The sequence below is a fragment of the Prunus mume genome, linkage group LG5 (genome assembly GCF_029339155.1).
Source record: "Prunus mume cultivar Tortuosa linkage group LG5, ASM2933915v1, whole genome shotgun sequence".
Lineage (NCBI taxonomy): Eukaryota > Viridiplantae > Streptophyta > Magnoliopsida > Rosales > Rosaceae > Prunus > Prunus mume.
Genome location: NC_142702.1, coordinates 19,298,877 through 19,324,772, shown reverse-complemented (window position 1 = coordinate 19,324,772; position 25,896 = coordinate 19,298,877). Strand labels below are relative to the sequence as shown.

General features: G+C 36.4%; 5 protein-coding genes across 5 annotated transcripts; 2 read left to right on the top strand and 3 right to left on the bottom strand.

Moving 5' to 3' along the window:
* Positions 1 to 2,072: 2,072 nt before the first annotated feature.
* Positions 2,073 to 3,425, bottom strand: LOC148917242 (uncharacterized). Its single transcript, XM_089052385.1, has one exon. It carries the CDS (start codon positions 3,423 to 3,425, stop codon positions 2,073 to 2,075), a length of 1,353 nt encoding a protein of 450 aa, XP_088908511.1.
* A 766-nt stretch (positions 3,426 to 4,191) lies between these two features.
* LOC103331831 (F-box protein At5g07610-like) lies at positions 4,192 to 5,478 on the bottom strand. The gene has a single exon (XM_008234497.2). It carries the CDS (start codon positions 5,430 to 5,432, stop codon positions 4,293 to 4,295), a length of 1,140 nt encoding a protein of 379 aa, XP_008232719.2. The 5' UTR covers positions 5,433 to 5,478; the 3' UTR covers positions 4,192 to 4,292.
* Positions 5,479 to 10,722: 5,244 nt separating this feature from the next.
* On the top strand, positions 10,723 to 13,069 carry LOC103331830 (methylsterol monooxygenase 1-1-like). Its single transcript, XM_008234496.2, has 4 exons — positions 10,723 to 11,085; positions 11,885 to 12,207; positions 12,609 to 12,756; positions 12,875 to 13,069. Exons 1-4 carry the CDS (start codon positions 10,756 to 10,758, stop codon positions 12,920 to 12,922), a joined length of 849 nt encoding a protein of 282 aa, XP_008232718.2. The 5' UTR covers positions 10,723 to 10,755; the 3' UTR covers positions 12,923 to 13,069.
* A 1,858-nt stretch (positions 13,070 to 14,927) lies between these two features.
* On the top strand, positions 14,928 to 16,984 carry LOC148917241 (methylsterol monooxygenase 1-1-like). Its single transcript, XM_089052492.1, has 4 exons — positions 14,928 to 15,325; positions 16,029 to 16,351; positions 16,521 to 16,668; positions 16,787 to 16,984. The coding sequence occupies exons 1-4, from the start codon at positions 14,996 to 14,998 to the stop codon at positions 16,832 to 16,834; spliced, it is 849 nt and encodes a 282-aa protein (XP_088908618.1). The 5' UTR covers positions 14,928 to 14,995; the 3' UTR covers positions 16,835 to 16,984.
* Positions 16,952 to 22,611, bottom strand: LOC103331779 (Transducin/WD40 repeat-like superfamily protein). Its single transcript, XM_008234432.3, has 10 exons — positions 22,224 to 22,611; positions 21,878 to 21,983; positions 21,376 to 21,436; positions 20,964 to 21,259; positions 19,704 to 19,843; positions 19,407 to 19,481; positions 18,833 to 18,923; positions 18,134 to 18,334; positions 17,826 to 17,870; positions 16,952 to 17,483 (listed from the first exon to the last, which is right to left on the bottom strand). The coding sequence occupies exons 1-10, from the start codon at positions 22,431 to 22,433 to the stop codon at positions 17,398 to 17,400; spliced, it is 1,311 nt and encodes a 436-aa protein (XP_008232654.1). The 5' UTR covers positions 22,434 to 22,611; the 3' UTR covers positions 16,952 to 17,397.
* Positions 22,612 to 25,896: the final 3,285 nt, after the last annotated feature.

The following is a 25,896-nucleotide window of genomic DNA, read 5'->3' as shown; positions in this document are numbered from 1 at the left end:
TCAATTATATCCTAAACCCACAATATCCATTTAACTCAACAACACTCAAGACCTGTCACTAAGGTCATTCTAACCCTCATGGGATGGTAGAACTACAACGAAAGTCTAGAGGTCAACCCGGGGTCAAACTACCCAAACTTGGTCAAACAGGCCCGCGGGGCCCACGACCTCCAAATTCCGATCCGAAAGTTCCTATAGGTTCTACAGGCTCTAGGACACATGTCCTGCAAGTTTGGTCCAGATCGGACGGTCGGATCGCTCACGATCGCACGATCGAACGGTCGCTAAAACCCTAACCCTAGGGTTGGCATTTCCGGAGTATCCGGGACTCCATTTTACGATCCGTTGAATCCTATACGATCCTGGTAATACCTAGATCAACATATTATAATTTCAGGACCATCCGACGGTCCAAACCTAGCGAACCCGAAAAATACGCGATATGCGATATTCGTTCGGAACTCTAACGGTATCCAAAATGAGATCCGAGCACACCTACGCACTCATGACATCGAGGGATCACAGTGGGACAAAAATGCCCTCAGCTAAGTGCCCACGCGCCGCCACACGCTGGCAGCGCGTGGGTGTCTAAAGCGATATCGCATCGCCGGAAAACCTCCAAATCGTGAGCCAAGACTCCTACCCTAGGTAATACACCTAATTTGGAGTCACTTTTGTTCTTGGACATACCCCAAAAACTGACCGGAAGTGGCCGGAATCGCGATCGCAAAACCGGCTGAATTTCAATTCGTAGATCGAGCTACTTAGCCTCAAAATTTATGAAATCCTACCCAACCATCAGCTAGAGCTCGAAAAAGGTGAGAATCCATACCTCACTTGCCGGAATCGGTGGCCGGACGACGGAGAACCAAGCCGGCGGTTTCGGGCGAAACCGGACTGTTTTCTTCTATTTTTCCGGTGAAATCCCGGTGGTGGCGGCGAGACCCACTGGGGTAGGAAGAGGACGGCCTGGTCATTTTGGTACCGCCTCGACTTTGGTGGTCGGACGAGAGCACAGCCGCCAAAACGTGGCGGCCACCGTGGTCGCCGCGAACCGTGAGGAGAGAGGAACGCGTGGGAGAGAGAGAGAGAGTGACGGGGGCAATTCCATCTTTTAACCAAAAACCCACTTCAAAATATTTACGATTATGTCACTGAGCTTCATTTGACCATATCTCTCTCGTTACAACTCCGATTCGAGCCCACTACGTGTCTACGAACTCCTCTCACCGTGCTCTACGCAACAGACAACCGAATTCCCAAATTCCTTCCGGGTAAGAAAATGACTAAAATACCCCTATCCCACGGGTAATTTCTCAATTCCACTTAAATTAATTAAACATGGGATAAATTTGGGGTCGGGGTGTTACATCTCTGACTTGTCATCAAGCTTATTCCTCACCGCATCTGGAACATGAGCATAAGCAATACTTCCAAAAATTCTCAAATGATGAACACTTGGTTTCGTTCCATACCATGCCTCATGAGGTGTGCAATCATTCAAAGCTTTTGTTGGTGATTGATTGATCAAATAAACTGCACATGCCACAGCTTTAGCCCACAATTCTTTCTGCAAATTTTTCTTCTTCAGCATGCTTCTTACCATCTCCATGATAGTTCGGTTTTTCCTTTCGCTCACACCATTTTGTTGTGGTGTGTAACGAGCTGTCAACTGATGCATTATTCCATAATTTCTGCAATATTTTTCAAACTCATTGGAGAGATATTCTCCTTCACGGTCAGTCCTCAAAGTTTTAATTGGAAAACCCACAAATTTCTCAACCTCAGCCTTGAAATCTTTGAAAGCTTGAAAAGCCTCAGATTTTTCTTTAAGGAAATAAACCCAAACTTTTCTTGAGAAATCATCAATAAATGAGATAAAATACTTGTTATTACCTCCATGAGATGTTACTGACATTTGACCACATAAATCAGAATGAACAAGTTCTAGTGGCTTCTTTGCTCGCCATGAGGAATGTGCAGGGAATGAATTCCTATGCTGCTTGCCTAGTTGGCATTCTTCACAAACATCATCTATATGATCAATTTGAGGCAGCCCATCTACCATCTCTTTACTTGACAGCAACAAAACAAGACAAATTTGTTGTCCGAAGTCTGAGCGGAAACAAATTATTTGCAGAAACACCTATCTTTGCAACAATCTGATTTTTCTTTGACAAAAAACAAGTGCCGTCATGCAAGTTAATATCAAATCCTTTCTTCAAAAGGTGACCCATACTTAACAAATTACTCTTTAAACCAGGAACATAATAAACTTCAGCCAACTTCTCAATTTTTCCAGATTTGGATTTAAAAGAGACTTCACCTACTTCCCTAATTTTATAGGCTCTAGCATCACCAATTGTTACTTGTCCATGATCAATTTCAAAGAGAGATGAAAAAATGTTTTTGTTACCAGTCATATGCTTTCTAGCTCTGCTGTCTAGATACCACACATCATCCATACTATCTCTATGACATGCAAGCAATAAAGTTTCTTTGGACTCTCCATCACCAACCTTGCTTTCATGTATAAACCCAGTTTCCCCATTTTGTTTTTCATCTTCTTGCTTGAATCGACACTCTCTCATTATGTGCCCAGGCTTGTCATAATAATAACACTTGAAATAACCACGTCCTCTTCCTCTTTGAAAGCCATTTTCTCTTCCCCTATATGATGATGACGAACTGGAATTTTTCTCACCATCACTTGAATTGTTTGATGAGCCTCTTCCACTTTGAAAATTAAAATTTCTTCCTCTTCCTCTTTCGCCTCTACCACCTCGACCGCGACCTCGACCGCGACCGTAGCTTTGACTAGAACCAGTAGCTTGATTTCGATTGCCTCCCGTAGTTGTAACTTGAGTCTTTAGAGCTTGTTCTGCTTGTGTGGGAGGAGGATTCCTCAAATTTATTTTGATTTCATGGGCCTCCAATTTTCCTTGCAAATCTTCTATGGAAAGAGCAGAAATATCATTTAACTCTTCAATGGCAGCCACAACATAATCAAATTTCGGTGGTAAACTACGAAGAAAGACTTTTTCAACAATTCTTGCATCTTCCAAAATCTCTCCATTTGATGACATTAGGTTAACAATTGTTGTAACCTTTGTGAAATATTTTTCAATGCTTTCACTTTCTTGCATCTCCAACTTCTCAAATTCTCTCCTCAAATTTTGGAGTCGAACCTTCTTCACATTTTGTTTGCCTTGATAGGTCGTCTGAATTTTTTTCCATGCTTCCTTTGCATTTTCAGCTTTGGAAATTCTCTCATACACTGACATCTCAATTGTTTGATAGATGTGGAAAAGGGCCTTACTATCCTTCTTTCGATTTTCCTTCAATGCATTTCTTTGTGCTTGAGTGAGTGCAAGTTCATTTTTAGGTTCCTCATGGCCGTCTTCAACCATATTCCACAACTCCATGGATTTTAACAACATCTTCACATTGTTGCTCCATTAATCATAGTTGTCATCGTTGAATCGAGGAATAAGTGAAGCAAAATTGTGTCCGTTGCTTGAATTTGCATTTGCCATAATGAAAGTGTTTCAACTAGGCTCTGATGCCAATTTGTAGGAGGAAGAGAAATAAAGCAAAAAATAAATGGACACTAGTTTCTTTGAAGAATAGGCTCTTTCATATAATTCAGCACCACTACAAATAACAATGATAAAGGACCTATATAAAGACTTCTCTTATCATTAATACATGAACTTATTAAATCATAGATTAAGAAAAGACTCAACATATTGAAACTTCTTAAATGCAATAATGATGCATGTTTGGTTTAATTCTCCAACATGCTTCAACTCTTATGATAGTTTTTCAGCTCATATACAAACTATCACATATTTGATTGAATAAGACTTTTGCAGCACAAATGGGACATATCTCAACTGGAAGAAGTTGACAAAAGGTGGCTCTGAAGCTAGACTACGTCATGGAGACTATTATATCACCTTCTGCCCTTCCTCAGCATGGTAATACTAGTGTCCCAACTATCCATCTTGTACTCGAAGCAGCGATTAAGTATTAATAATCGAGATGGGTTGCTTGCCGTCTTTGGCGTTCTTTTTTTTTTAATAACATTGCTTTATCTGATTCTGATGTGTCTGATTCTAACTTTAGATCAAATTAAATGAAATAGCGTAATTAGGATGATATCAATTGTCAAATATTATACACCACCCAAGTACATAGACTTTACCAAATTAACATTCTTCATCTTACAACCATAAGAAGAAAAGAGAAAAAACAAAAAGAATCAGCAGCCAGCAGCATGGGATTCACACTCACACACAAGCCAAAGTCTCCATATATCGACATTCTCCACCCCAAACTGTCATAGAGTCGGGGTTGGAAGTTAACTCGAAAGATTGGAAGGTCTTGTTCTTGAGATTATAAGAGATGACCTTACCAGGAGTATGCAGCAAGAGGGATGAACATTCCTCTCCTCCACCTCCATTTTCATTGAGATCTGGAACAAGAAACAGAAGAACAGTTCTTTTTTCCCATTGTAGCAGGTCAGGAATGGGAATTGGAGGATCATGGACAAGATCAACATGGTACTTGACAAACCAGCCAGAGTAGTTTCTTCCCATCTCCAGCACATCAAATTGAGTCTGACAACGCCAATAAACACGAGCAAGATGCAAATGACCGCCAGGAGTTTCGAAAAAATATGTATCCTCACCTTCGTCGTACTTATAGTGGTCATAAAAAGGAGGGCTATCAACCCATCCAACGCGCTCTTCATCCATGTGGTAGTATGACAACTCTGCATCCCAACCACTCCAGTGAATTGCGCCATTGCAGTACACCGGCGTAATATAGTCTACAGGTTTTTTATGGAAAGTAGAATCGAGAAGCCTCCAACTTCGAGTCTCAGACGAATATATCTCTATGTGATGGTAATAAGAACCAAATGCTGTTCCGTCCGTGGAACGAAGGCAGAGCACCTTGTAATGAGGTGATTTGGAAGGGTCAAAAGCCAAAGCATAACTTATGAGCCCAGTGGCCAGAGTGGTAGCCGCTGTTGGAGGAATGATTTTCAAGAACTGATTGGTTGTGGGGTTCACAACATAAAAATACGCAAATTTGACTAGATAACACAAGAAGAGGCCATTGCAGGAGTGAAAAATCCTGATATCATGCTCATTTGGGACCAAGTTAGGAGGTTTCCAGCTCGACCCAGGAGCCCCGGATGGACGACCATCATCATCGAGAGGGATGAAGCCGAAGCCCAACTTGGTTTCGCTGCAGCCAGAAAAGACGGCGGAGGCCACCGAGCAGGAGCTTTCTGTTTTGAAGGGTGTGCCGGTCACAGAATTTGGGGTTGGAAATAAGAGAGAGCCACCGCTTCGAGACGCATTTGAAGCGGACCAGAGGTCGAGCTGGCACGTGCACAAGAATTTCCTCCAGGAGGCCTTCATTGTTGGCTATGGTTACTGCTGCTGCTGAGGAAACAACGCTGCTGCTGCTGCTTCTGCAAGAGCGTTTTCGGTTTTTTACTCTCTGCACCATCTCTCTCTCTCTCTCTCAAAGTTTGGCCTACCTTTATGTATAGTCATCATACATAAAGGAAAACAATCCCAACTCAAATTGAAGGCAAACAAAGGAAAACAATCCCAACTCAAATTTTGTATAGTCTCAAAGTTTGGCCTAATAAACAAAGGAAAACAATCCCAACTCAAATTGAAGGCAACGGCTATATTTATTTAAAGAGTATAGGCGCGGCTATATCTTCAAAATATTCGTATGTAAAGCCGCGCGGCTATACTTTTAAGTATTGTAAAACCATATTTTTCACTTATTATCCTTTTTATTTGCTTATACAGGGAATGGTGGTGGTGGTACGTTTGAGGTAGTTTAAGATTAGGAGTCTGTTTCCTGTAGCAAAATGGATATCTTTCTACAAACTTCTTTTCTTCTTTCTTTATATTCTAGAAGCATAGTTTAATATATATATATATATATATATATTATTTCCTTCTCTTTATAAGCAACGTTTTCTTATTTTCCTTCTTTTAATTTAATTTCTATAATTAACAATTGTGATTCGACCAAGAGATTAATTAACAATAATGCGATTACAAAAAAGAATAAGCTATTAGCAAAGGTCCACTATACTTAATAGAAAATTATTCAAAAACACAAAAGTGGAATTCTGATTCCTTCATGGCATCCAACTTTTTCATATACTATGTACGCTAGCATTATATTCAAGGAATAATCATAAAAATAAATTAAAATTGTATCCCTTGTGCTAGTCTAGGAGGAATTGAACACATAGCCAATAAAATAGTATTTTCTTATTGGCTATGACCTTTAGCCGAACCAAACTATCACAAGATGAATTATCGTAGGTACATCCGACGTGGGTGACCCGACCAATAAGGGGTAGTTTATGGTACTCTACGTGATGAACACTGAATTTTCTGCCAAGTTCGAGAATAACAACCCGAGCAGTCTTGTGACCAGAGCATCCCCTCCCCCTTGAAGAAGGGGATGTGGTCCCTGTGGTGGAGGCATGATCGACTTGCAATTGAAGTAAAAATCGTACCAAACTACGCCCTACCTAACACCAACTTTTAAAGCTTGAACACGCCTCACTAATCTTTTCATTGAATATAAAAGTGTCACTAACCTACCACCGCAGTAACTTCTACATTTGTTGATGGTGGTGGGCTGCAAAAATTACACATACAGCTGATTTTGTTTTGTTGGGGTTTCTAAATTGAGGGATATATGCTAGCAACTTCATTTTTTTCACCTTCTCCTTCTCGTCCATAACGCGGCCTGTTAATCGAAATAACTCATTTTTAGGTCATTATGCGAAGATTATTATTATAAACTAAACATATTTTCATTTGATTAACATTGTCGTAATTTTAGTATTTAATCGAAATATTGCATTCAGCTATCTATTTTGTAACAATTAGATGATTAAATCACTTCCAATTTGTTTAAATTTTTTATACCTTTAACCTTTAAAGCGTGACCTAGAAAATGAATAGTTCATTAAACCGCATTGTACAAGAGAAGGTGAAAAGAGGAAGGTAGTTAGCATTCATCTTGAGTATATTTTAATTGTGTGTGGTGCATGAGTATTAATTGATTTTGATTTAGCCATAACATCTTCTATTTTGAGTTGAAGTTTAGGAGATACGTGTGCCACTAAAAAAAAAAAACACGAATTAAAAAATTGATGAAGTAACGTTAAGTATTGAGTTATATACACTGATTGCACACTAGGGTTAACTAGTAAACAAGATACTAATCCAAAATGGTACTCCAGAAAAAAAAAAAAAAAAAAAAAATCCAAAATGGTACTACAAAAACACAACAATATGGAACTACCATTATCAATTATTTGTATCATCTCAACTAGGCCTCATCATTTGGTCCACGGGCTCATGGGCCGATGGGGCCTGTCCGCCCATCGAAAAAGCCCGCCCGTTATGGGCTTTGAGATGGCGCCCGCCAGGCAGGCTTGGGTGTCTGAAGCCCAACCGCCCATAGGCCCGCCCGATTAAGCCTAAGAAATTCTGGTCCGATCCGCCCACAAAAGCCCGGCCCGTTAGACCCACATAAATATATAATTATGCAGTGGCGGATCCAAAATGAAAAGCCAATTGGGCGGAATTTACATACTAAACTCCACGGTACGAGTGAATTTCATTAATAATCAGAAAAAGATACACCTAGTTAGGGGGACGTAATAAGTCTTACCCTCAAATACATCTATATATAAATAAAACCCTAAAATATTAAGTTTTAAATTAAAACTATAATTAAAGATATATAGAAAATGAGAGAATTAGAAATTACTACTTGTTATAGAAAGGAGAGGACAAGCCAGTAAGTTGCCCACTGCCCAGCCAGTATAATAGAAAGATGCAGAAAATAAATAGGGATAAAAGGATGTTGTTGTCCTCCTCCACGGGTCTGTAGAATAGAAGCGAGGAAAGGGAGAAAAGTTGGTGTACCAAAGGAAAAGAGACAAAAGTTGGGACCACTTTGAAGTTGGATGGGCGTGTGTGTATGTTGGGTAAGCTTTTAAGCTTTTAAACTTGGGCTGCCCATATAACATGTATAGGTTTTTAAATAATAAAAAAATCTTTGGATGGGCAGGCACCCACCCTGCCCTTCACACAGATCCGCCACTGCTCGTAATTTCTAAATTTCTATGTTTTTTTTATCCAAACACGGGAATTGGTTCGTGTCAATTTAGAAATTTTGATTTTTATCAAAATCCCAAATTCATTTTCCTCATCCAAACGCACCGAGTGCAGGGAGAGATGGAGCAGCCCACAGTTTTACCTTCTTATCGATACTTGATGTGGCCAAAACCAATACTTTCTCATCACCTATAGAGAGGACAACACAATGTTATTATCTTCGAAGCAACAATGAAAATAAATCACTCCAGCCGGATTGTATTTAATTGGATAGTCTTGATTATTTAATCTCTCCAAGTTCCAACGAATCAACAATCTTATCCTTTATGTCACACTATTAATTCGACCGTCCAAGTTTTTGGTCAAAAATTGGACTGTACAAGCTGGGTGGCATATATTTACGCATTTAACAAAATAAGTTCCCTTCGCAAAATTGCCTTTCATTGTGCCAAACTCGTCAACTTGTCTTTCATTTGAAGACAACTTAAAACATTTAAGAGAAGTGTTTTACCCATTGGAATCGTCTTGGGTGCAGTCTTGTGACAAGAACATCCCCTTGGAGAAGGGGATGTGGAGTGTTCCCTGTCGTGGAGTCATGGTCGACCTGCAATTGAAGTAAAAATCGTACCAAACTATGCCTAACTTAACACCAACTTTTAAAGCTTGAACAAGCCACACTAATCTTTTCATTAAATATAAAAGTGTCACTAACATACCACCATAGGAACTTCTACATGAGTTTGATGGTGGTGGGTAGGCCTGGGCACGGATCGATCCGGAAAGGTAGAAGGCTCTTTCGTTAATCAAACCAAAGACTTCGGTAGACTTCGGATCGCTTAACCTAATATTCGGTTCGGATTGACTGGTACACTGGTGGTGGTACCATAATAAAAATATACTAATAAAAATACAATTTATAATATTTTCACATAACATAAGTTCTTGAACAAACACACCAAATTATCCTTGTAAAATATAAAAATCCAATAGTCTAATTCATCCAAGTATGAAATCAAATAACTTAGTCACTATATCATTCAATATGTACTCAATATGTACTAGGAGCCACTTGTGTTTGTTGTTTGAACCTTTGAGTGTCTTTTTTATTGAATTCTCTACATTTATGTAAATGATTTTGACATTTGTTCCACGTAGGGTTCTTTAGTTTTTCATGCTGAACCCAACCATATAAAGAACATAAAATTTGGATTAACAGTTGGAAAGTTATAGGTAAAAAACGGGACAAAGATCGAAACTGGAAAACATAGGAAGTTCATAAATTCCTTTTGATCAAAAAGTGCTATAGTACCCCGATAAGTGATACAATGGTGATAAAGAAGTGATACAGTGGTGATAAGCAGTGATAAAATGGTGATAAAGTAGTGATACAATGGTGAGAAAGAAGTAATGCAGTAGAGATAAATGAGTGATACAAAATGATGATTGTATTTACTTTTGGTTTCTTGTTTTGTATTTAAATAATTAAATAAGTATAAATATCGGATCGGTACGGGTTTCCGTCGAGTTAAGAATTTTGTTTCCGTTAACCAAACCAAACATTTCGCTACGGATCGGACCGGAATAATTAAAATTAAAAAATAATTATTTAACCAAACCAAACCAAACCATCGATACACAGATAATTCGGATGAGATGCCCACCCCTAGTGGTGGGCTGCAAAAGTTACACATACGGTTGATTTTGTTTTGTTGGGGTTTCTAAATTGAGGGATATATGCTAGCAACCTCATTTTCTTCACCTTCTTCTCCTCATCCATAACGTGGTTCGGAAATTGAAATAACTCATTTTCATATTATTATGCAAAAATCATTCTTATAAACTAAACAAATTTTCATTTGATTAACATTGTCGTAATTTTAGTATTTAATCAAAATATTGCATTCATCTATCTATTTAATAACAATTAGATGACTAAATCATTTCCAATTTTTTTACACCTATAACCTTTAGAGCGTGACCTAGAAAATGAATGGTTCATAAACCACATTGTACAAGAGAAGGTGAAAGAGGAAGGTACAGTTAGCATTCATCTTGAGTATATTTTAATTGTGTGTGGTGCAAGAGTATTAATAGATTTTGATTTAGCCATAACATCTTCTATTTTGAGTTGAAGTTTAGGAGATACTTGTGCCACTAGAACAAAACACGAATTAAAAAATAGATGAAATGTTAAGTATTGAGTTATACACCAATTAAATTAGGGTTAACTAGTAAACACGATACTAATACAAAACAGTATTACCCAAACATGACAATATGGAACTGCCACTATCGATTATTTGTATCATCTCAACGCATCTTATATATCACCTCTCTAGTATAAGTAGACCCCGTAGATGTGAGATATAGATCCCACCTCGATTAGCTAAAAAGACAACGCAATAAATAGAAATAAAAGCACTTCTACTTCTTTCCGAATTTGGCATTGTTTCGCATTCAATGCCTAATTATTTTTGGTCAAATACTGTTTTTATAGCTTGGGATTTCCTTTTATCTTCTATATAAAATCCTTCACATATTGAACACAAGTTAAGTAAACCAAAAAAAAAAAAAAATGCTGCCTTATCAGAGCCTTGAAGAAGCAGAGGAAGCCCTTGGCAGAGCTCTAAGTGTTGCAGAGAAGCTATGGTTTCAATACTCAGCTCAGAAACCTGATTTCATCCTCCACTGCCATAATATTCTCTTCGCGATGTTGTTCTACACCTTAGCTCCTCTGCCGTTCGTGTTCATAGGGCTTGGCTGTTTCAAGAACATGGACAAGTTCAAGATTCAACCGAAAGTTAACGACTGTTTCTCTGACATGTTCAAGTGCTATAAACATGTCATGCGCACCTTTGTTCTTGTCGTTGGTCCAATGCAAGTCATTTCATACCCCACCATCAAGGTATTTACTTATAGCAGCTTTAAGCTTAAAACTCCAAAAAAGATGAAGAAAAAAAAAAGGAAATGGGAAAGTTGGGTTATGGAATTTTGTTTCATTTCACATTTAAAAGTCATTTTTACAAAGAGAATTAAGGGGCTGTTTGGTAACGTTTTCAAGACCCCGTTTTTATTTTCTACCAGAAACACGTTCAGTATGTCGTTTTCATTTTCATTAGAATTCATTTTCTGAAAACAAATTCAAACTCATGTACAAAAACTGAAAACACCAAATTATTGTTTTCACTTTCTACGAGGTGTATTGGTCTGATTGCTTCTTCTTCCTTGTTTTTTTGTTGGTCTGATTTTTAATTTTTAATTTTTTTCTTTTTACAAAGGAAACTAAAGCAAAAGGAGGAGATAGTTGCTAATATTGGAGCTACAAGCCCTCACAAAGTTTGGGTTGGGTTGTGGTTTTTTATTTTATTTATTTTTTATTTATTGTTAAAGGCTTAAGCCACCTTGCTCGAAGAAATTAATTCTTAAATTTAGGCAAGGAAGGCTTGAAGCCACCATATTTGAAGAAATAATTTCTTACCAAAGTTGGTTTTTATTTGTTAAATGCTTTAAAGACTTAAAGCCACTATTCATATCCAAACAATTGCTTGCCACTAAGGATATTTTATTATTAAAAAAATAATTTATATATATATATATATATATTTCTCTTCTTCCTCTACCATGACCAGATGACATGATCCTTTGATCAGACCATAATGGCTGGCCATGCCACCACTATTTTGTTGAATTGAATGTTGTTGCAGTGGATAGGGATTCGGACGAGTTTGCCATTACCATCCTTGTCGGAAGTATTTTGGCAAATACTGGTGTATTTTATTATAGAGGATTTTTCAAATTATTGGATCCACCGGATGCTCCATACAAATTGGGCCTACAAAAAGATCCATCGGGTCCACCACGAATACACTGCTCCAATTGGGCTTGCAGCACCGTATTCCCATTGGGCTGAGACTTTGATTCTGGGCATTCCATCATTTCTCGGCCCAGCATTGGTTCCGGGGCATGTTGTCACGTTCTGGTTGTGGTTCATTTTGCGGGAATTGGAGTCCATTGAGACTCATAGCGGGTAAGCAAGCTAACCTTTTTTTCCTTTTGGGATATTTTGGAAAAAGCCAAAGGAGAGAGAAATATTGTGAAAAGAATAAAATGGACAAAAATGCCTTATTTATTTTTGGATTTCTAAGGAATCCTTTACATTTGCATGTCTTTGGTTTGAAAGTTAAGGGTTTTTCTGTCTTTTTATGGAAAAGTTTTGGCTTTTTCCAAAAATGAAAGTTTTTCAGTTGTTGATAAAACCTAAATTTACTCTTTCATTTATACTAGTGGCCTGAGCAGTTATTTTCACACCTAAATCTCTATGCTCAATAGGGCATGTTATTAGATCCTAATGCAGTATACCGAAAACCGAACAATAATTCGAATCAATGTACATGGATATATATTAACGTACGCATGTATACGGTACAGGTACTTGTTGCCTTGGACACCAACAAAATACATCCCATTTTATGGTGGTGCAGAGTTCCACGACTACCACCACTTTGTTGGGGAGCATAGTAAAAGCAACTTTGCATCGATTTTCACTTATTGTGATTACATCTATGGAACCAATAAGGTTAAAGATGATTTCTTTCTTTCATGTTTAGCTTTTACTCTCATCTAATTTTGTTTAATTTGAAAATAAAACAGTTAAAATTGTGTAGCACTAACGCAACAATTGTGTAAATCTTCAGGGATATCGATCTCACAAACAAGTCCTTGAGAAGGCAAAAAGTCTCTAAGACCCTTCTGCATCAAAGTGATTGTAATTCTGTTTGTAAAATAAATGTTGGTGGTATTTTGCCATGAAACTTTTTACATATTATAAGCTACAACAGTGGAGATGTAACCTATATTTTATATCAATAAAGCATCTCTTTCTCTCTCTCTCTCTCTCTCTCTCTCTCTCTCTCTATATATATATATATATATATATATATATATATATTTCAAATAGCCTGATGAGAATTGATTTTCCAAAGTTTACAGGGAAGGGAAAAAAAGCTAAAATGAAATTAGAACTTTCGGTGTAAAAGCACTTCCTGTACATGAAAAGGAAAACTCAAACCAATCAATTGGTCCAGTTTCCTTGTGCAACATTAATTTATCATCACCAAAATCTCTGAAATCCAAGTGTACCAGTGAAACAACACTTTTCTTTTTCCTTTTTTTTTTTTTCTTCTCAGTATGAATGCTCTAACAAGTTCAACGATCTACCTTTCAACTGCCACGAGAAGAAGCTTTCATGAAGTTGTTAGAACTACTTAACCTAGGGCCTAGAACTTAAGAAACATTTCTTGTGCACGTTGGCAACCAGGTCAGATCAGCTCCTTCGTGCCTCGCATGAGCTTCTTACGCGCCTACAAAATTCCTTTATGGTGCAGGGAGAGATGGAGCAGCCCACAGTTCTTACCTTCTTATCGATACTTGATGTGGCCAAAACCAATACTTTCTCATCACAACACATTGTTATTATCTTCGAGAAGCAACAATGAAAATAAATCATTCCAGCCAGAGATTGTATTTAATTGGATAGCCTTGATTATTTAATCTCTCCAAGTTCCAACGAATCAACAATCTTTCATTGTGCCAAACTCGTCAACAGTGGACTGGTAAAGACGTATAAAACCTACTTAGAAGACAACTTAAAACATTTAAGAGAAGTGTTTTACCCATTGGAATCGTCTTGGGTGCAGTCTTGAGACAAGAACATCCCCTTGGAGGAGGGGGATGTGGTGTGGTCCCTGTGGTGGAGGCATGGTCGACCTGCAATTGAAGTAAAAATCGTACCAAACTATGCCTAACCTAACACCAACTTTTAAAGCTTGAACAAGCCACACTAATCTTTTCATTGAATATAAAAGTGTCACTAACATACCACCACAATAACTTCTACATGAGTTGATGGTGGTGGGCTGCAAAAATTACACAACGGTTGATTTTGTTTTGTTGGGGTTTCTAGATTGAGGGATAATATGCTAGCAACCTCATTTTCTTCACCTTCTTCTCCTCATCCATAACGTGGTTCGGTAATCGAAATAACTCATTTTTAGATCATTATCCAAGAATCATTCTTATAAACTAAACAAATTTTCATTTGATTAACATTATCATAATTTTAGTATTTAATCGAAATATTGCATTCTGCTATCTATTTTATAACAATTAGATGACTAAATCATTTCCAATTTGTTAAAAAAATTTACACCTATAACCTTTAAAGCGTGACCTAGAAAATGAATGGTTCATAAATCACATTGTACAAGAGAAGGTGAAAGAGGAAGGTACAGTTAGCATTCATCTTGAGTATATTTTAATTGTGTGTGGTACATGAGTATTAATTGATTTTGATTTAGCCATAACATCTTCTATTTTGAGTTGAAGTTTAGGAGATACGTAAGCCACTAGAACAAAACACGAATTAAAAAATAGACGAAATGTTAAGTATTGAGTTATACACCGATTACATTAGGGTTTACTAGTAAACACGATACTAATACAAAATAGTATTACTCAAACACAACAATATGGAACTACCACTATCGATTTTTCGTATCATCTCAACTCATTTTATATATCACCTCTCTAGTATAAGTAGACCTCATAGATGTGACATATAGATGTCACCTCGATTAGCTAAAAAGATAACACAATAGATAGAAATCGAAGCACTTCTACTTCTGCCTGGATTTCGCATTCAATGCCTAATTATTTTTGGTCAAATACTGTTTTTATAGCTTGGGATTTCCATTTATCTTTTATATAAAATCCTTCATATGTTGAACACAAGTTAAGTAAACCAAAAAAAAAAAAAAATGCTGCCTTATCAGAGCCTTGAAGAAGCAGAGGAAGCCCTTGGCAGAGCTCTAAGTGTTGCAGAGAAGCTATGGTTTCAATACTCAGCTCAGAAACCTGATTTCATCCTCCATTGCCATAACATTCTCTTCGTGATGTTGTTCTACACCTTAGCTCCTCTTCCGTTCGTGTTCATAGGGCTTGGCTGGTTCAAGAACATGGACAAGTTCAAGATTCAACCGAAAGTTGACGACTGTTTCTCTAACATGTTCAAGTGCTATAAACATGTCATGCGCACCTTTGTTCTTGTCGTTGGTCCTCTGCAAGTCATTTCATACCCCACCATCCAGGTATTTACTTATAGCAGCTTTAAGCTTAAAACTCCAAAAAAGATGAAGCAAAACAAAAAATGAAATGGGAAAATTGGGTTATGGATTTTTTTTTTCATACTCACAAAGTTGGTTTTTATTTGTTAAATGAATTTTGTTCCAAGCAATTGCTGGCTTAGTTCATCAATTTTTATTTCGACATTTTGAAATCTAATGTTACCTCTAAAGAAAATTTATTATTTAAACAAAATTTCCTCTAAACAAATATATATATATATATATATATATATATATATCTTCTATTGAGGATCCTCAAATAATTTTATTTGAGGGACCTACTTTTTTCCAATGATCAAAACCATTTATTTTTAGGTCTTCATTCATAGATCATCCTTACAAAAATTAGACAAATCGGAAACCGTTTGACATCCAATTGTGTCATACAAAATCAATGAACACTCTAAAATTTCAATAATTCAATTGAATGGTCAAATGATATCGGATTCAAGTAATTTTTGTAGAGATGATCTTTAAATGTGTATCTACAAAATAGACGGTTTGGATTAGTAAATACAATTGATATATTATATATATATATATATATATATATATATCTATATCTTTCCACTTCTTCATCTACCATGACCAGATGACATGATCCTTTGATCAGACCATAATGGCTGGCCATGCCACCTCTATTTTGTTGAATTGAATGTTGTTGCAGTGGATAGGGATTCGGACGAGTCTGCCATTACCATTCTTGTCGGAAGTATTTTGGCAAATGGTGGTGTATTTTATTATAGAGGATTTTTCACATTATTGGGTCCACCGGATGCTCCATGCAAAATGGGCCTACAAAAAGATCCATCGGGTCCACCACGAATACACTGCTCCAATTGGGCTTGCAGCACCATATGCCCATTGGGCCGAGATTTTGATTCTGGGCCTTCCATCATTTCTCGCCCCAGTATTGGTTCCGGGGCATATTGTCACGTACTGGTTGTGGTTCATTTTGCGGCAATTGGAGGCCATTGAGACTCATAGCGGGTAAGTAAGCTAACCTTTTTTTTATTTATGCTACTGAATAGAGCAGTTATCTTCGCACCTGAAATTTAATAGGGCATGTTATTAGATCCTAATGCAGTATGACAAAATACCGAACAATTCGATTTTTTCCTTATCAACAATAAATAACGTACGTATGTATACGATATAGGTACTTGTTACCTTGGACTCCAACAAAATACATCCCATTTTATGGTGGTGCAGAGTACCATGACTACCATCACTTTGTTGGGGAGCAGAGTAAAAGCAACTTTGCATCGATTTTCACTTATTGCGATTACATTTATGGAACCAACAAGGTTAAAGATGATTTCTTTCTTTCATGTTTAGCTTTGACTATTATCTTATTTTGTTTGACTTGAAAATGAAACAGTTAAAATTGTGTAGCACTAATGCAACAATTCTGTAAATCTTCAGGGATATCGATCTCACAAACAAGTCCTTGAGAAGGTGAAAAGTCTCTAAGACCCTTCTGCATCAAAGTGACGATGTTTTGTAATTCTGTTTGCAAAAGAAATGTTGGTGGTATTATGTCATGAAACTTTTACATATTATAAGCTACAACAGCGGAGATGTAACCTATTTCATATCAATAAAGCATCTATATTTCAAATAGCTTGACGTGAATTGATTTTCCAAAGTTTACAGGGAAGGGGGTAAAAGCTAAAAAGAAATTAGAACTTTCGGTGAAAAGGCACTTTCTGTACATGAAAGGGAAAACTCAAACCAATCAATTGGTCCAGTTCCTTGTGCAACATTAATTTATCATCACCAAAATCTCTGAAATCCAAGTATACCGTGAAACAACGCTTTTCTTTTTCTTTTTTTCTTCTTCTCGGTATGAATGCTCTAACAAGTTCAACGATCTACCTTTCAACTGCCACGAGAAGAGGCTTTCATGAAGTTGTTAGAACTACTTAACCTAGGGCCTAGAACTTACAAAACATTTCTCGTGCCGTTGCCAACCAGGTCAGATCAAGAGCTCCTACATGCCTCGCATGAGCTCGTTACGCACCTACAAAATTCCTTTATGGTGCAGGGAGAGATGGAGCAGCCCACAGTTTTACCTTCTTATCGATACTTGATGTGGCCAAAACCAATACTTTCTCATCACCTATAGAGAGGACAACACAATGTTATTATCTTCGAAGCAACAATGAAAATAAATAATTCCAGCCAGATTGTATTTAATTGGATAGTCTTGATTATTTAATCTCTCCAAGTTCCAATGAATCAACAATCTTATCCTCGATGTCACACTATTAATTCGACTGTCCAAGTTTTTGGTCAAAAATTGGACTGTACAAGCTGGGTGGCATATATTTACACATTTAACAAAATAAATTCCCTTCGCAAAATTGTCTTTCATTGTGCCAAACTTGTCAACAGTGGAGTGATAAAGATGTATAAAACCTACTTAGAAGACAACTTAAAACATTTAAGAGAAGTGTTTTACCCATTGGAATCGTCTTGGGTGCCCATGCAATGCATGTGATGTCACCTGCATGAAAAAGAAAGATTAAAGAAGATTCACAATGAAACTATCTTTGCGATAACAATCCAAAGCTCCACGACAGTCTGAATAGCAGTTATATTATAGAAGCTAAGGAACCATTACTAGGCCATAGGAACCATAATAGATTGGGTGTCAAAATATAGAAGCTAAGTGTTAATTATAAATTAGCTAATATGGTATTAGAGAACCACGAAGGTACATGGAAATGATAAAGATAAAGAATAAAAAAACTCAACACTCAAGCATACCTTCATGGGCTTTGTCAGCAGTGTCCAAAAGCTTTCCAGTTTCAACACATAGCCACTGTATTGTTGTACCATGAGTTGCTGCCAATATTTTTCCATCAGGAGATAAACTAAGACGATCATACTGCACAGTTGCACCACCCAAATCAAGTGGAATTGGAAACACCTTCAGAGTTTTCGGATCCTCATCCATATGATATCGAACTTTGAGAGAACAGACAACAAGAAGGTTAGTATGGCAAATTAAAAATACCAACTCAATCTATCAGAAACAAACCCACACCCATAAATCTAAGCAATTTTTGTAAGTGCCATGCAGATGAATAGTTACATTTAGTATAGAACCAATTCAGGGACCATTGCTCCAAATTAGCCGAAGAAAAAAAAAATTCCATAATATTATATAACTCAACTGCAAGACCGACCATATTAAGTAACATAATTAATGGAAGTGTGTTCTTTAAATTTGAGCATATATGGCAACAAGAAACTGGTGCAAAACACGACTCAATTTTTATTTTTATTCAGTTGAATTACTATGTCTTTCTGTATTACTGTGTTGATAAGGCAGTTGATATATACTCCATGTGTCAGACTAAGATTACATGGGTATATGGAGGGAGGAGGCTGTTTTTGCAATGAGCTGTTATACATGACAAAGAAGCAAATATGCAGAGCATAATCTTACTAAGTTATACATACCATTGATATTCCAGATTCTTATTGAACCATCTTTGGATGCTGTGATAATTTGTTCTGAGTTAGGAGTAAAGCATAACCAAGTTACTGCACTCTGAAAAACAACCAGATGACATTAAGATATAGCACATACAATCAAGCATCAGTCAAAGAATTGCTGATAAAAAAGAGAATCAGAAGTTGTACAGCTCAAAGAATTCAAATATACTGATTATTAAAAAAGTTAAGAAATTGTTATTTGCACTCCAAAAGTAGCTTTATGCACTCCTTATATGTGAGTGCAAGGACTGTGGGAAGCTACATTCGGAGTGAATATATTATCTTCTGAAGAAAATAAAACTAGAAAAAGATTTTGCATGTTTAAAAACAGACAAAACATCGAAAAATATAGTTCACTGAAGAAATGGGACAACAACGCATACTAAACATTTAACCTTTTTTTCTTCCGGTAAATGCTAAACATTTAACTTGATCTCGATTAGTTTAAAAAATATAATGGAGTCAACAGAGAGGTTTTGTGAATACATGCATTAAATCAGATTATGTAATTGCATTGTACATAAAACATATAAGAAACCTTATGCCCTTTAAGTTGCATAGCTTTTGAGACCTCCTTGACTGAACCATCCTTTGAATATACAATCTCCCACACCTGCCAAGAAAATTTGAGATGTTAACAAGCCTAATTTAATTGTATACCATAAAGCACCTTATAGCTCTAACATGCCAAGTAACAGCGAAGTTGATTACGGTATCCAGAAAGTTACTGATGCAGACACAGGTACAGAACTTCTAACATTTTGGAACTTTGTTTACATACCCCATATTTCTGGTGGACTTTGACTCAATTAATAGAAAAATTATAGATAATTACCTTCACGTCTGCAGTAAAAGCTGCTGCAGCAAGGAAACGCCCATTTGGTGATAAAGCAGCCATGGTGTTTTTCAACTGATTTGTGTCAACATGCCCCAAAATCTTGCCGGTTTTCCCATGCCAAAGTATGATGTCAGTTCCTAAAGGTAACAAAATATAAGAACCACAAGGAATGGACATTCTATCAAGGGCAACTGTGCAGAAATATCCAGTATTCATATTGAGATCATAATCTTGATGGTCCATGGGCAATGTGAAATTCTAGTATGAATCTTGGATGGGGCATGGGATATCGGGCCAAAAAAAAAAACAGTATGAAGATTGAGATGACAATCTGGCTGGAACATTGAAAGATAATGCATTGCATTTATTGGTGATATAATCCTCAAAGAAATATCCTCATTTAAGTAATTGAGGTACGAACATACATACACGTAGATGGGACCTCTTGAAACTATTAAGACGAAGAGGGCCAACCTGGTTAAGCATAGCTGCATACTCATTGAAATGAAAAAGGAAAGGGGTACCACTGATTCCTTGCTACAACTGTAACCATAAAGGTTATTTCAGTCTACATGTATGACAGCCAGAGACAGAGAGAACTAAAGATAGATCGGTGAGTTGAGGGAATGAGAAATGCTGAGACAGAGAAGTAAGAGCCAGACAATGGCATTGTAACAATGATGCTGAGAGTGGTTGAGAATTGAGAGAGGGGAAACTGCAAGAAAGGTAGGAAGCAGCTGAAGGGTGGAAATTGTGAGGGAAAGGCCAAAGGAGGAGAGAAGGTGAGGTTGTGACTTGAGAGGCAGGAGAAGGTGCCATAGATAGTAAAAATGAAAAGAGTAAAGTAGGTTTAGAGAGTTTAAGGTTAAGGCACTGATTCAGAGTAGGGGAGTGTATGGTAAAGGAATAGGAAAAACATTTTGAAGCATAACTTGAAATTTTTAAAAGCATTCACTTTGGGTTCAGTTTGTGGAGTTCAAATTTATTTTTTTTTTAAACCTGAAACCTGACCGATCTTATTGGATTTAATGGTACACCTTATTCAACTCTTTAAAGGCTAGGAACCAAATTTCTGAGCAACCACTTTCTAGCATCACAAGATTTCAAAAACCATTAATTAAATCAGTCAAGGAAACTCGAATCATTATCCTTTCAATAGACAATTATTTAAGTGTCATTAAGTAACATAAAGTGAGGAACATGTTGAATAAAAGCATGTGTGCAATTTCTATTGCAGGGTAAGAAAAAAGAAGATACCTTCTGAGCATGAAGCAACAATTGTACTCCCATCAGCACTCCCATAACTTGCGGTGGTCCCAGATAAGGTGAGAATACCTAATTTCTCGTGAACTTTGTGATTTTCCCACTTGATTTCAGGCAGGGGAAGCTTGGGCTGCTGCTTTACTTCCTCAGAAGGTTTGGGTTTTTCCACCCCATACATGTACAAAGAAGAACCGGAAAGACTTTGAGAAGCCGCTACTAAAGATAATCCATCATCAGAAAATGAAACTGCAACAGGATGACCTCCAACAGGCAAATTAATTCTCAGAAACCTGTTGAAAATGTTGCAGAATTTGATAAATGAAAAGCAACGGAACTAATGAGCATAACTAACATTGCAGTGTTATCTGGTAAGTGGTAATGTACAAAGGGTAATTGAAATTCGTACTTGAAACTTTTACTCGAAGCATCATCCAACTTGAATACCCTGAGCACTCCATCCGCACAAGCTGTTTGTAAGAGTAGGAAATTGTAAGTAATTGAGATATAAGCACAAATCACAATCAAAGCCATCCACCACAGTATGCAAGTATATAACACATATGTTGTTGCAAACTGATTGACTTCTCAAGCAGGAAAAGGATCCATGAACTGAGTAGCTTGCTACGGTTTGAATTATTATTATTTTTTTATCACGATTCACAACTATTTTATTACTTGGTGAATTCATGCCAACTATATTCAACACAAACTTTTCGCAAAGCACTCGCGTACACAAAGACACAAACAAGTAAGAATACACGATTCTAGATCATCCAAAAACAGTAACATGTTTCTAATATTGAGGTCTGCATCTCAGTCTAATACTAGAAAACGTCCTATTGATCCTCTAAAAGGACAGCATATGGGATGCATCAAGCTTGAAAAAAAGTGAAATTTGATCGCATTACCTGTTGCCAAACTCCGCCCGTCCGACGAGAAACAAAGGCCAGTGACTGCATCTCCATGACCTTTCAAAGTATTCACGTCCAACGGATGATGTTTCTTATTTTGATCCTGTATTTCATGATCCAACAGATCAATATTAAAAATCAAATTCACGTCACTCGATCCTAAAGCAAAGCAAACTCATTTTTACCAAAAACAGCAAATTAGTGTTCCATAGTGTTGCTGTAATAAGGGCGAGAACGCTGAGTAACATGCAACTCAATAAAACGGAAAATCATAAATTTTCTCTCGATTTCTCGGCATCCAAACACAGAATTTAAAGACACGTGAAAAGCGATTCGGCGTTACCTTGTCAGAGGTATGAGAGTGAGGTTTGGCATGAGACTTCTTGGTCTGGTGAGGCTTGGAGGGCTGCTTTTTGGGGTCCGATTGGAGCTCCGGTTGGGAGATGGACTGAATTTCGGAGCTCCGTTTCCGGAAGTAGTTACCAAAAAAGGCTAGAGCGATGACAGCGCCGATCAGAATTGAGAGAACCGCAATCAGAAGAACCGGATCCATTGGTAACCGAAGAAGATTGGCGCGTGAGGGTTTGGATACGGTGACGATGATCAGAATGCGTTTGGAGAAATGGAAAAATGGGAGGAGGTGTAGATAGCTTGATACAGATGAGATGCTCCAAGCTTCGTACAGAGAGAGAGAGAGACACAGTGGGTTTTGCAAATTAATAGATAGATTTCAAAAAAAAGAAAAGGGTTTTTCTTTTTCTTCGGATGGAAAAAAAAAAAAAAAAAGCAGGTTCTATTTTAACGAATAAAAGGGTTTTTAAATAGGGATATATGATTTAGACTATTATCCCTAAATTTCGCATACTTAATTTAATCATTTTTCTATCTACCACCAAACTACTTTCCTTTTTAAAGTTTTTATTACTACACTATATTTGTCATCAATGCACTTATAATACAGAAAATCCTAGGAAAATAAAGTATGATGGGCAGGTGTTATATACACTCTAATGGATTATATTGAAATTCAAATGCATTACAAAACTTCCCAAATTACTTTGATTATAAACAAACAATAAAGAGTTGTTTAGCAAAACATTTGCAGATAATTCTCGAGCAAAATGTTTCTTCCAAATTGGAGCCTTGTTAGTGCTTTAGTTGTCTACCTAACTTATAAGATGCAATGGCGGAGTGAAGCGGGTCAATGGGGTCAAACGACCATATATCAGCCATGGACAAGCACGATTCTATGGACATGCAAACCTAGATATTTTATAGCTCAAATTAATACCCCAGACCACCCAAGCAAGCCCCACACACCCCTATCCTACCTAAATAAAATTTCATTAACTTGCTCCCCAAATCATTGTCTCTTACGCATTAGACCATCCTTTAGCTTAGCCAACCCTTGCTATTCACCGCATACCATCCTTTAGCTTGATTTGCAATTAATTTTGGTGTTCTTGCTTGTATCAAATAGAATTTGTTCATAATATAGATAATGAATCAATAATTAGTTATTTTAACTTGTGAAGACTAAGAAAGTTGCAACTTATATAAGTTCTATTTATATTTGAATTGTATGTTTATTTCTTGACTTTTTTTCTTACTAGTTTCTATGTACATGTGCTATATGCATTTTGAGGGGTTAGGCTTATTATGTCCCTCTGTGTATTTTTTTGTTATAAATGAAATCCACTCGTAAATGAAATCTAATCGTATCAACGAGTTTTCTATCATTTTAGCAGGTTTGTAAGTAAAGTAAATTTAACTCACCTCCATTTTGAAATTCTAGGTCCCTTCCCACTGGCGGACCCATAAACTTTTTCACACAGGTGCAATTTTGGCTAGGATGACTAAAGAGTTTAGAAGCTCAATGGACTAAATTAATGTTTCAATGGTAAAATCCCACAACCAATGGCAGAAACATATGTATTGCAGGTTAACTATGTAATCAAATTTGAAAAAAAAAAAACTATGTAATCTATTTTATTTTTTTTAAACTATATAATCTAAAGTGAAAAAAAAAACTTTGATTAAGGGAGTTTATTTCATCTTTCCTATCGTTTGAAGAAAAAAAGGGAGTTTATTTCATCATAAAAATATAACGGGAGTAATTTCATTTATTATTTATTTAATAGTAAGTTGGAAGTTCGAAGGGTTTTTGAAAGAACCATGCATTCATTTTCAATAGATGCCTTTTTGGAAAACCCAATTTCAAAGCTTTAATTTATTATTTATTTGATGATAAGTTGGAAGTTCAAAGGGTCTTTAACCCGTGCCTTCTTTCCCATTCCTCTTATTTACATCACTTCAGACCTAATTTCAGGGCCTCCATTGCTCTCTCTCCTTCCATCTCTCTTCAATAGCCTATACTTGCTCTTAAGTGGATCCGCCACTGTGAGCAGCACAACAAGCCTTGGTTTTGGTTGAGGCAATTCATCGAATAGGTTGAGTGCACCACCCAACCTCACCAGAGGGGCAAGATGCAGTGCCTACAGAGGCTATTCTGACACTCTAAACTTTAAACCCTAAACCATAAACCCTAAATTTTACAACAATTATAAAAAATTACACAAGTATGAGAAAAATAAACCGAAAATTGTTATGGACTCCTTACGACAATGCCTTCTATATTAGTAGGCTAAAATCAAGGTTTCATATATTTGTATTTATAGCCACCAATGGATCACATAAACCTTAGGGTTATGTTATGAAAGTATAAGTACTATTGTGAGCCTTAATAGGTCCGCCGTCCCTGTCAATGAAAATAAACTTTGAGGTCCTAATTTGCTGAAGGGGCGACCCTTGAGTTGCCCACCATCTGCTCAATTTGTTCCCCAGTATTTAATTTACTCCAATATCTCAAATCAAACAAATTGAAACCCCAAGAGCATATTACATTCGATAATATATATATATATATAATAAGGATTTGATTATATAGCTGCATTTCACAGTAAATATAATGGGCATTATGAGTGACTTTTTCCGCATGTTATTCACATGACATGTACTTTTTCAAAGTACTCCAAATTTGTGATTATTAAAAATAGAAATGAGAATAACAATAAAATTGCAAATTTTAAAATTTAAAATTAGACCAATGAATGAACCTTAACTTATCTCGCGTGTGTAATTTACTCCAATATCTAAAATCAAACAATTGAAGTACTATTTGGCAAAAAAATAACAATTGAAATACTAGATTGTATTATTTGGCAAATTTTTTTTAAAAAAACAGATTATATTACATTCGTTACAAAATATCTAGATATATATTTTCTGGATAAATAACAATCATTTGATTATATAGCCGCATTTTACAATAATAGACAAAATGAGTGACTTCTTCCGCATTTGTGATTATTATAAAAATAAAAATGAGCCCAGCCCAAATTTTTGTTAAAAAAATATTACCTACACTCCTCTCTTTGTTTTATAATTATTTTCCTTCTATCCTCTCTCTCTCTTTTTTCATTCTTCTCCTTCTCTCTTCTCTCCCTTTTTTTTTCTTTTCTTTCTTCTCCTTCTCTCATCTCTCCTCTTTTTTCTTTTTCTTCTATCTTCTCTCCTCTCTCTCTGCTCTCCCTTTCTTTTTTCTTCCTTTTCCTTCTCTCTTTTTGTTAAATATAATTTAAGATTCATTAACTATAATTAGTTTAATTTTAAATTTTACAACGTTATTCTTAGTGGCGGTTCCAGGATTTGAAAGCCGACCGGGCAAAACTTATATAATAAACTCAACGATACGAGTGAATTTCATTAATAAACATAAAAGATACACATACTAAAAGGGACGAAATGAAGCCTTACTCTCAAATGTATCTATATCTACAAATACAAAAGCTAAAATAAAAACCAAAAGTAAAATTAAAAGAAAAAAATAGAAAAAAATTTATTTCACATTAAAGAAAGATAAAATAGGTTTTTAATTTAAAAAAGCTTTTATATCAAGAGAAATGGGACGAAAGAAAATTGAGAGCTAGGTTTTTATTTTTTTTTATGAGTTGTGA

What these genes read in the sequence shown, in the direction of transcription:
- LOC148917242 (XM_089052385.1), bottom strand. Translation starts at nt 3,425, where the DNA reads ATGGAGTTGTGGAATATGGTTGAAGACGGCCATGAGGAACCTAAAAAT.
- LOC103331831 (XM_008234497.2), bottom strand. Translation starts at nt 5,432, where the DNA reads ATGAAGGCCTCCTGGAGGAAATTCTTGTGCACGTGCCAGCTCGACCTC.
- LOC103331830 (XM_008234496.2), top strand. Translation starts at nt 10,756, where the DNA reads ATGCTGCCTTATCAGAGCCTTGAAGAAGCAGAGGAAGCCCTTGGCAGA. An exon ending in TCCATTGAGACTCATAGCGG is followed by an intron (nt 12,208 to 12,608) that starts GTAAGCAAGCTA and finishes TATACGGTACAG; the next exon opens with GTACTTGTTGCCTTGGACAC. An exon ending in ACATCTATGGAACCAATAAG is followed by an intron (nt 12,757 to 12,874) that starts GTTAAAGATGAT and finishes GTAAATCTTCAG; the next exon opens with GGATATCGATCTCACAAACA.
- LOC148917241 (XM_089052492.1), top strand. Translation starts at nt 14,996, where the DNA reads ATGCTGCCTTATCAGAGCCTTGAAGAAGCAGAGGAAGCCCTTGGCAGA. An exon ending in GCCATTGAGACTCATAGCGG is followed by an intron (nt 16,352 to 16,520) that starts GTAAGTAAGCTA and finishes TATACGATATAG; the next exon opens with GTACTTGTTACCTTGGACTC. An exon ending in ACATTTATGGAACCAACAAG is followed by an intron (nt 16,669 to 16,786) that starts GTTAAAGATGAT and finishes GTAAATCTTCAG; the next exon opens with GGATATCGATCTCACAAACA.
- LOC103331779 (XM_008234432.3), bottom strand. Translation starts at nt 22,433, where the DNA reads ATGGATCCGGTTCTTCTGATTGCGGTTCTCTCAATTCTGATCGGCGCT. An exon ending in ACTCTCATACCTCTGACAAG is followed by an intron (nt 21,984 to 22,223) that starts GTAACGCCGAAT and finishes CATGAAATACAG; the next exon opens with GATCAAAATAAGAAACATCA. An exon ending in CGGGCGGAGTTTGGCAACAG is followed by an intron (nt 21,437 to 21,877) that starts GTAATGCGATCA and finishes TCTTACAAACAG; the next exon opens with CTTGTGCGGATGGAGTGCTC.